The sequence below is a fragment of the Silurus aristotelis genome, assembly GCF_946808225.1.
Source record: "Silurus aristotelis genome assembly, chromosome: 4".
Classification (NCBI taxonomy): Eukaryota; Metazoa; Chordata; class Actinopteri; order Siluriformes; family Siluridae; genus Silurus; species Silurus aristotelis.
In genome coordinates, this window is record NC_139577.1 from 32,815,695 (window position 1) to 32,825,694 (window position 10,000).

Consider the following 10,000-nt stretch of genomic DNA (forward strand, 5'->3'; position numbering starts at 1 on the left):
AGCGTCTCGTTCCCTCGGGGAACTATGGTTACGGTCGTAACCTAGAGACGGTCTCCTTTCATAAAAATCAATACTCATCTTCACCACATCGACAATAACATGCTTCTTGTTCTTAACAATGAAAAGATGCCAAATCAAGTTTAAAAATACAACAATGCAGCATTGAAAGTAATAGTAAAAAAAAATCCCTCAAAACTAAATATCAGGAAATATAATCCAAATACTGTAGCACTGTACTATATACAGTATATATTTTCTTCCGAGAAAACAGGCAATAATTTCCCAGTTTTTGAGTGTGTTCTTATAATTATGGTTAATAATGAGCAGGATAAGAAAGAAGGAGAGAAACTTATTCTTTATAAGAATAATAATTCTATATAAAATTAAAATCTATACAGACATGTACATTCGAAGTAAAGAAGCATGAACTGGAAATATGATTAGTGTTAAAGGTGATGTTCAAACCTGGAAATATCAGTATTACGTGTTTTTACATATTTAATAAAAAAATAAAAAAACTGTGCATCACAGAGAGTTTCATAGTAAATGATAAAAAAACAAACAAACAAAAGTTAAATCTATTTTTTTGTAATATATTCATATAATATATTTTTTGAATAATAAGCATCACGTATTGGAAATAATGAAATACAGTGGAACCCGGTTATGTCGCCAGCCTAGGGGACGCCAAAAAGCGTCGAGATAACCGATGATCGAGATAAACGGAAACCTACGGTTATAAAAATGTACATACATGTTTGTTAACAACAAAAGGCATATGTGCACCAACTAACAGATAAGTGGGTTCGACTGTAATATTCTTTGGAGACATATAAAATTATTAAAGAACATCATTAGGAGAAATCAAGGTGTGTAAAAGCTGCTATATGTACACAGATAAGAAGATCTGACAAATAAAGAAGGATTTAATATTAATATTGAACGATGGAGTGATAAGATCTAAATCCTTAAAAGAAATTACATCTTTACTTACCTGCTATGAAATTGTTGGTGGTTCCTTTGACACAGTTAAAGCACGCAGATGCAGGTCCGGGTACCAGAGTGCCGTGTGCTCAGCAAGTGAAAAGTCTCACAGATAATTTCCATCAGCATATGTGTTCATTTCTCAGGAAACAGAAACTTATCCGGCACAAAAAAGTGGGAGTGTCCAAGTTTCCAGCTTGTTTTCTCTCTTGTTTTTGGTCCTGTTTTTTTTAAATACTTGGTCTTTCAGTCCTGTTTCGATGTGTATAATATATTAAAAGTAGTGCAATATGTATGTAATGAAGAGTTTGCAATGTATATGGGAGCAAATCTGTGCCAGAAATCCAAACGTTCTAAAGAAGCTTCATAAATGACAAATACACAAGCAAAAAACAAGCGTGTACATGTGTCAGGATTATGGAAAAGCACTACATTTCCCCACCACTGAATAACTCATATATACTCATTTTTTTTTTATACTTTCCTAATGTCAGTGCCGTCACTCAACCCACTAGAACTTAGGAACAAGTAAAATGTAAAAAAAAAAATTAGTCTTCAGTTCAGTTTTATTTGGCACTTTTAACAATACTCGTTGTAAAAAAATAATATAAAAAAAAACATTCCTACTTTATGTCAAAGTCTATTAATATAAGAGCATTATATAAATGATTATTTACCAAGAAAAATAATATATTTCTAAAAGTAAACTTATTGCTGCACTGAGAAATCCAGTCTATCCGGTATTATGTGTTGAGTTATTTTTGCTCCTGGTGCAACAGGTTGCTCAGGTAAAAAAAAGGAGATGACATGGCTGAGTTTCACTTCCTGTATAACTTTTGGTTATAAAGACATGATCTGATCCGTTTTACATAAAACAAACCTGATCAGATCAGTTTTGAGATATTGGACCTGTTTCTATTAAAACAACTCCAGGATGAACTTCAAAGAACCAAAATTCCTAGAAAATGTGAAATCATCAACAACTATCCAGGTAATTGAGAAATTCACATACGGAGAGCAGACCCTTGGTCTTTTATTCTGCCTGGAAAATCCTGAATGTGCAAAGATATAAAGCAAAGACTAAAATACTAATAATTGTAAAACATGAAAAATCATGAAACCAGAACGAGTGTGATCAACATTGAACAAACAACCATTAACATCAAATGATATATATATAAGGGCTGTCAACCGAATAAAATAATTAATTGCGATTAATCGCATGATTGTCGTGAGTTAACTACTAATTCATTGCAACTTAATCGCACATTTTTTAATCGCACATTCAAGTTTTTAATACTTGAACAATACTTTTACATGGTCATAAATAAATATTGATGCTTTATACAAATTTATGTTTATCAGTGAAACGAAACTCAACATGGAGCATAAGACAAATGATTGTTGTAATGGTTTTTGTAATGGCAAAGTAATTATGGTGTTTTAAATTGCATAAATCATCAGAAAAACTGAACTTTTGCTGTGTTTCCACACGGACGGTTTTAATTTCCGGATGTGCGCGTCATGGCGGATTTTGGTGCTGATTTGAGACTTGACGCATCAGTAAAATAAATTATTATTGATTTAAAATGATTAATCGTGCTTTAGTCAAATTAGTGATGTTAAAATGAATTAACGAGTTATTAACGCATTGATTTTTACAGCCATAATATACTGTATATATATATATATATATATATATATATATATATGTGCTAATTACAGTGAATGTGAATCAGACACGAAAAGTAATGTGATGTGAGATGTGTTAATGGCTGGTCTAAACTTTGAGTTAAGACAATCTCTGGCACACAATTAAGGACCTGTACATCCATAGCAAGCACATTCCTGCCAGTAGGCAGGACTACCTGGTTTTACTTCAACCTAATTAGCTCAGTTTTGTCTCATTTCCCAGAAATCAGATCTGATTGACTCTTTTCCACATTAGTGAAGTTACCTGTATTTCATCAATAGACACTTTTTGTGTGAATAATTAATTTTTTTTTTACTTAAATTTTCGATTATTTTGCATCATATTACATTCATACATTACATATAATATATATTATACATATAAATACAGGACGACAATAAGTGTTTTATCAGATCACCAGCGAGCCGTTGCAATAACAGGTGTAATAGGTGTGTGTGCTCTTACTCTAATAATCTAATCATTTTTCAGTATCTACAAAATCTTATGAGATCATTCTTAATATGAAGGTTTCGTGTCAGTAGTGAGAATAGCTGTTGTAGATTTCTAACAGAAATCTCATTTGTCATTTCCATCCAGAGTTTAAAGTATGGTACAACGCCATGGGCTTTTAGATTCTTTATAACCATATTGCCTGTTGTCCTCAATCACCCTCTCATTCCCAGTATTCTGTTCATAGTTCATGTCCATTATTGTATGCTGATTTCTCTGAACATAAATCTCTTGATCTCTCAAATACCCAGTTTTTGAGAGAAAGTCTTGTAAGGTCAGCCGTCTGATCTTCATAATGAGGCCTCTACTGATGAAGTAGGTGGCGTTCTTGTTGAAATCGATACTATAGCTGTTGTGCTCAGTCACATAGACTCTGTCGAGCCACTTATTCTTAACGCTAACAATGATTCTATCTTTGTTGCTGTCACAATCATTACGGTTTTGAATATAATCATCCCGAACGTAATCTGGCAGGTCTTCTGCTTCTCTCAGATTGCCCATCTCGTAGTACTTGAGGTTTGAATCATCAGGCAGAAGTCCAGTCTTGTTTTTAAAACATTTGAAACCAAAATCTCCTTCTTCCGGATTGTAGCACCAGCACATCTGGTTGTTGTTATCGAAATACAGACAGTTGTTAGCAAACCAGTGAAGCAGTTTGAGGCCATGTCTTGGAGAAGGTTTACCAAATCCAACCTCCTTCAACTCTCCCAGTTCATTTAGAGTCTGTGGTTTGGTCATGATGTCCCCTTTTAATGATCTGTAATTCAAACAAAGTGTCAAAATAACTTCTGTTCTTGTTCTTAACAATGAAAAGACACCAAATCAAGTTTAAAAATACAACAATGCAGCATTAAAAGTAATAGTAAAACTAATTCCTTTAAAACTAAATATCAGGAAATATAATTCAAATACTGTCGTACTGTACCTCCTGTGATGTTATCCTCCTGAGTTTGTTCTCACTGAGAAACGAAAGTAAAAATAAACAGCACATTTAGAGGCTAAATTTAGTGTCATTCAGGATTAGCAGGTTTTGTGGTTTCACCTGCTGCATTCACTTTGCATTATGAACATCATTGTTTATCTGTGTACTCCATTCCTCCATTCCTGTATATATATATATACAGTATATATATATGTATATGTATGTTCATTCATCTTCTCTCGCTTATCCGTAATTCGGGTCGAACCCCAGACCTTCCGATCGATAAGCCACCACTCCCCCTTTTATATATATATATATATGCAGTCTTATTTCGGTATATATATATATATATATTACTTGTGGGGGATTTTATCCTGAACTGGTCTTCTGCTATTTTAGCTCTTCCTCCCTTAATGTTTACTACACTATTTTGTACATTCTGAGAGGCTCTTCTGCTCCACATAGTTGTAAACTGTGCTTACCTGAGTTGCTGAAACCTTCTTGGTAACTCTTCTGGATCTACTTTATCTACAGGCTAACAGAAGTCACTTACTAGCTTGATTTTTACACTCGAGAAAAAAAAAAAAAACCTGGAGATCAGAAATCACATGATCTGGCAGTCGTGTGAGAAAAATCATTATCCTACAGTTAATTAAAGCTTAAAAATTCCTCAGTTTGAAATGCAGTTAACACCGGCGTGTGTGTTCCTCATTCTTCATAATGGAAAGCGAGATTGCATGCCGTTTACGCTGCCACAGGATTTCCTGGAATGCGCTTACATTTAATGTGCTGTCAGGCGTAAGTGAGCGAGGCGGAAGCCGGGGCACAGCAAACAGACTTTAATGCACACCGAACAAAAAGCAAACATGGAAAACATAGAACACCCTCAGAGTCCAAACACAAACAATAACGGACAACGGAGCGGTGTGAGTGAGGCGTTTATATAGCTGTGAGGGTGATGAGGAACAGGTGTGTAGAATCAGTATGATGGCGAAGCGCTCCGGGCGGGCGGGGCGCACACCGGAGAAGAAGCAGGGTGATCCCTGACATGTGCCCTACAGTAAGTACACTGGTGTTATCACATCTTTACACGTAAGTACACGTGTAATCCTCGCTGTTGCTGTTCAAAGAGAAAAACCCGAACAGATGTTCATCTCCTGTGTCATGTTATTTCATCATGTCTCCGGTATCTGCTGCCTCTTCGCTTCTCGGGAAATAGAAACTGGTTCATCCTGAGACTTTATGGGTATTTAAAAAAGTTTAAAACATTGTAATAAAAAATAGAGAGATAAATATGATAACAGGATTAAAACATTTACACCTTTTTATTTTATTTTATTTTATGAATGAATAATTTATATTTGCATATCACTAAAACGATTTGTAAAGGTTGCACACAAGCAACAAAAACAAGAGTTTATTATAATCAAGAAGACATTATTAATAAGACAGAAAAATGCATTAAATATAGAAGACTATACTATAAATGCATATTATTGGCATTAGATTATAGACAGTGTCCAGGATACTGAGTAAAGGCGTTAATCAATTCGAATCAGAATACTTTATTGATTGTTGCAGTTGCTCACACTCAAATTAAAGATTCAAGTGAAATAAACAAACAAGATTTTTTCTCTTAATAATATTATTATTGTTATATATAAAATTAAATAAAATGTGTAGCAGCAATGAAGCAGAAGTCGCACTACAATGATAGTGATTGCATATGTAAGTTATTATTAATATTAATAAATATTAATTATTATTTCACTGAAATTATTGTATTTAATTGCCCAATATATTAACATTATATGTGCGCCATGAAAATCTATAACTAATAACTATATCTATATCATAGTCCAGCTGTTTAACACTCGAGGGAGAAGTTATATAGTTCAATGATAACATGTGGAAATGATCTCCTGTTAATTGACCAGACCAGACCAGACCAGACCTGACCAAACCAGACCAGACCAGACCAGACTACGTACATCCTTATCTTCTGGCCAATCAGAATCTAAAATTAGATAGATAAGATTAGATAAGATAAGATAAGATTGGATGGATGGATGGATGGATGGATGGATGGATGGATGGATGGATGGATGGATGGATGGATAGATAGATATTGTATGTAATGTTTTATAGCTTAACAAATACACTGTATGGACAGAAGTATTGGGACACCTCACCTGACTTCCAGCCATACGTGGTTATTACCCAATGCATTACCATAAAGAGGCAGAACATTTAATAGGACGTTTCCCTTCACTTGACCCAGGAGACCCAAACCTGTTCCAGCATGCCAATTACCCAAGTGCCCAAGAAGATAAGCTTTACCTGGTGATGTTGGAGTGGAAGATCTCATGCTACAGAACACTATTGAACACATATGGGATGAATGTGAATGCTGACTGCACCCCAGGCCTCCTCACCTTCTCACCTACATCATTACCTGACTTTACTAACACCTTTGTGGCTGAATGAGCAAAGAATCTGGTGAAACCTCTTCAAAGAAATCAGGTGTCCACAAACTTTTAGTCATATAGTGAATTGGAATTGATTGGTTTAAATTCCTGGACAGTTTGTGTGAGATTCTACAATAATGGCATTTTGGGGAAATTCTTATCCTTGTAAATGAATCTGATTTTATACGACTGAACAGTTGAGGGTTGAAGGCCTTGCTCAAGGGCCGGTGTTGCTTGGATCAAAAGTCCAACATCCTAACCACTGAACCCCAGTAGCGCCTTCCCTTTCTATAGCCGAAAGAGTCTAAAGGATGACACATTTGCAGCACTTTGTAGATTCATTATCATCCCAGAAACTGCTGGTGTCGTCCTCCTGAGAACTCTGAGCGATGTTCTCTTGCTCACGCTCTCTCCAAATACTCCGAAATAAGACTGCTAGCGATCGCGAATAACCGGTTTGTATCAGAAAGTCCTCTAAGGTCATCTCCTGGATCATCATGATTAGCTCCTTGCTGATGCAGTACGTAGCTTCCTTGTTGAAATCCGTCCGGTCGCAGTGCTCAGTCACATAGACTCTGTCAACAGACTGATCGACGATGCTGATGATGATGCGGTCCATGTTGTTCTCGTTTTTATAGCTGTAGAATTCTTCCTGGACGTAATCCGGCAGCACTTCTGCTCCTGGGCTGTTCAGGTTTCCCACCATGTAGTAGATGAGGTTGGTATCGGGCAGGAGTTTGACGCCATTTTTGTCCATTCTGTTCTTAAATCGATGAAAGCCAAAGAATTCGCTTCTCGGGTTGTACTGCCAGCACATCCTGTCATTGTTGTTAATAAACAGGAAGTCGTTAGCGAACCAGTACAGCAGCTTGAGGCCGTGTCTTGGAGGAGGCCGACCAAATCGAGAGTTCTTTAGATCGATCAGCTCATTCAGCGTCCTCGGGTTGCTCATGGTGGATTCGGCAGATACTGTAATTAAAGGAGTTCGACGTTTTTGTTAGAAACCGAACACCAGTACAGGTCATGTTCATAAACACGTCTCTAAGGGTGTAACCTGGGGATCTGTGCAACACACACACACACACACACACACACATACATACCTTTATACAAACACACCCATGTGAATATGCACACAATTACATAGATACAGTGAGGAAAATAAGTATTTGAACACCCTGCTATTTTGCAAGTTCTCCCACTTAGAAATCATGGAGGGGTCTGAAATTGTCATCGTAGGTGCATGTCCACTGTGAGAGACATAATTTAAAAAAACAAATCCAGAAATCACAATGTATGATTTTTAAACTATTTATTTGTATGATACAGCTGCAAATAAGTATTTAACCACCTGTCTATCAGCTAGAATTCTGACCCTCAAAGACCTGTTAGTCTGCCTTTAAAATGTCCACCTCCACTACATTTATTATCCTAAATTAGATGCACCTGTTTGAGGTCGTTAGCTGCATAAAGACACCTGTCCACCCCATACAATCAGTAAGAATCCAACTACTAACATGGCCAAGACCAAAGAGCTGTCCAAAGACACTAGAGACAAAATTGTACACCTCCACAAGGCTGGAAAGGGCTACGGGGAAATTGCCAAGCAGCTTGGTGAAAAAAAGTCCTCTGTTGGAGCAATCATTAGAAAATGGAAGAAGCTTAACATGACTGTCAATCTCCCTCGGACTGGGGCTCCATGCAAGAACTCACCTCGTGGGGTCTCAATGATCCTAAGGAAGGTGAGAAATCAGCCCAGAATTACACGGGAGGAGCTGGTCAATGACCTGAAAAGAGCTGGGACCACCGTTTCCATGGTTACTGTTGGTAATACACTAAGACGTCATGGTTTGAAATCATGCATGGCACGGAAGGTTCCCCTGCTTAAACCAGCACATGTCCAGGCACGTCTAAAGTTTGCCAATGACCATTTGGATGATCCAGAGGAGTCATGGGAGAAAGTCATGTGGTCAGATGAGACCAAAATAGAACTTTTGGGTCATAATTCCACTAAACGTGTTTGGAGGAAGAAGAATGATGAGTACCTTCCCAAGAACACCATCCCTACTGTGAAGCATGGTGGTGGTAGCATCATGCTTTGGGGGTGTTTTTCTGCACATAGGACAGGGTGACTGCACTGTATTAAGGAGAGGATGACCGGGGCCATGTATTGCGAGATTTTGGAGAACAACCTCCTTCCCTCAGTTAGAGCATTGAAGATGGGTCGAGGCTGGGTCTTCCAACATGACAATGACCCGAAGCACACAGCCAGGATAACCAAGGAGTGGCTCTGTAAGAAGCATATCAAGGTTCTGGCGTGGCCTAGCCAGTCTCCAGACCTAAACCCAATAGAGAATCTTTGGAGGGAGCTCAAACTCCGTGTTTCTCAGCGACAGGCCAGAAACCTGACTGATCTAGAGAAGATCTATGTGGAGGAGTGGGCCAAAATCCCTCCTGCAGTGTGTGCAAACCTGGTGAAAAACTACAGGAAACGTTTAACCTCTGTAATTGCAAACAAAGGCTCCTGTACCAAATATTAACATTGACTTTCTCAGGTGTTCAAATACTTATTTGCAGCTGTATCATACAAAGAAATAGTAAAAAAAATCATACATTGTGATTTCTGGATTTTTTTTTTTAGATTATGTCTCTCACAGTGGACATGCATCTACGATGACAATTTCAGACCCCTCCATGATTTCTAAGTGGGAGAACTTGCAAAATAGCAGCGTGTTCAAATACTTATTTTCCTCACTGTATATATATATATATATTCATACACACACACATCCATACATACACACACACAAATTCACAAACACATACGTAAATGCATATACACACACACATGCACACAATTACAGTATACATCCATACATACATTTATACACACACACGCACACACACACACACACATACACATACATACACACGCACACACACACCACAAATATACATACACAAACATAACTACACACATAAACACACACACCCACAATTACACACATACAGTATACAATTATATATACATACATCCACCCACACACACAAAAATTCACAAACACATACATATATGCATATACACATGTGCATACATACACAGACATAACTACGTATACACACACACACACACACACACACACACACACACACACACACACAATTACACACATACAGTATACATACATACATAGACACACACACACACAAATACACACATTCTATATACATGTGTACATACATACATCCACATCCACACACACACATACACAAACATAACTACCGGTACGTATACACACACACAAACACACAGACACACACACATTACATATGTTGTGACTGTCATAGCACTTTTAATAAAACACAAATATACAAAAATTATATATATATATATATATATATATATATATATATATATATATA

At 37.0% G+C, this 10,000-nt stretch overlaps 3 protein-coding genes and 3 long non-coding RNA genes across 15 annotated transcripts in view; 2 read left to right on the forward strand and 4 right to left on the reverse strand.

Moving 5' to 3' along the window:
• The window catches only part of LOC310724612 (uncharacterized protein), a 5,786-nt gene extending 3,748 nt beyond the window's left edge, over positions 1–2,038 (reverse strand). Inside the window, exons 1-2 of one of the 2 annotated variants that reach the window (XR_014533098.1) lie at positions 1,997–2,038; positions 995–1,236 (exon numbers count right to left, since the gene is read on the reverse strand). The gene's annotated coding sequence lies outside the window, so the exon portion shown is untranslated. Of the gene's footprint in view, positions 1–994; positions 1,237–1,996 lie in introns of those variants that run through there. The other variant, XM_083538882.1, reaches the window with a different exon arrangement.
• The window catches only part of LOC310724639, a 5,554-nt gene extending 1,608 nt beyond the window's left edge, over positions 1–3,946 (forward strand). The window contains exon 2 of the long non-coding RNA XR_014533120.1: positions 3,127–3,946. This is a non-coding gene — a long non-coding RNA (uncharacterized lncRNA). The remainder of the gene's footprint in view (positions 1–3,126) is intronic.
• The window catches only part of wdr17 (WD repeat domain 17), a 112,353-nt gene that overhangs the window by 73,944 nt on the left and 28,409 nt on the right, over positions 1–10,000 (forward strand). The window lies entirely within an intron of this gene.
• Positions 1–10,000, reverse strand: part of LOC310724644 — a 190,345-nt gene that overhangs the window by 67,683 nt on the left and 112,662 nt on the right. The gene's annotated exons all lie outside the window — the stretch shown is intronic.
• On the reverse strand, positions 2,963–4,893 carry LOC310724625. The gene is made up of 2 exons (XR_014533105.1): positions 4,592–4,893; positions 2,963–3,944 (listed from the first exon to the last, which is right to left on the reverse strand). It is a non-coding gene; the product is annotated as an uncharacterized lncRNA (long non-coding RNA).
• Positions 5,421–10,000, reverse strand: part of LOC310724603 (uncharacterized protein) — a 5,742-nt gene continuing 1,162 nt past the window's right edge. The window contains exons 2-3 of one of the 3 annotated variants that reach the window (XR_014533096.1): positions 5,521–7,546; positions 5,421–5,480 (exon numbers count right to left, since the gene is read on the reverse strand). Coding sequence is in view for 1 of the 3 variants with exons in the window: in XM_083538869.1 (XP_083394995.1) it covers positions 6,882–7,529 (648 nt within the window). In the remaining 2 variants the exon portion in view is untranslated. Of the gene's footprint in view, positions 7,600–10,000 lie in introns of those variants that run through there. The other 2 variants (XR_014533097.1, XM_083538869.1) reach the window with 2 other exon arrangements.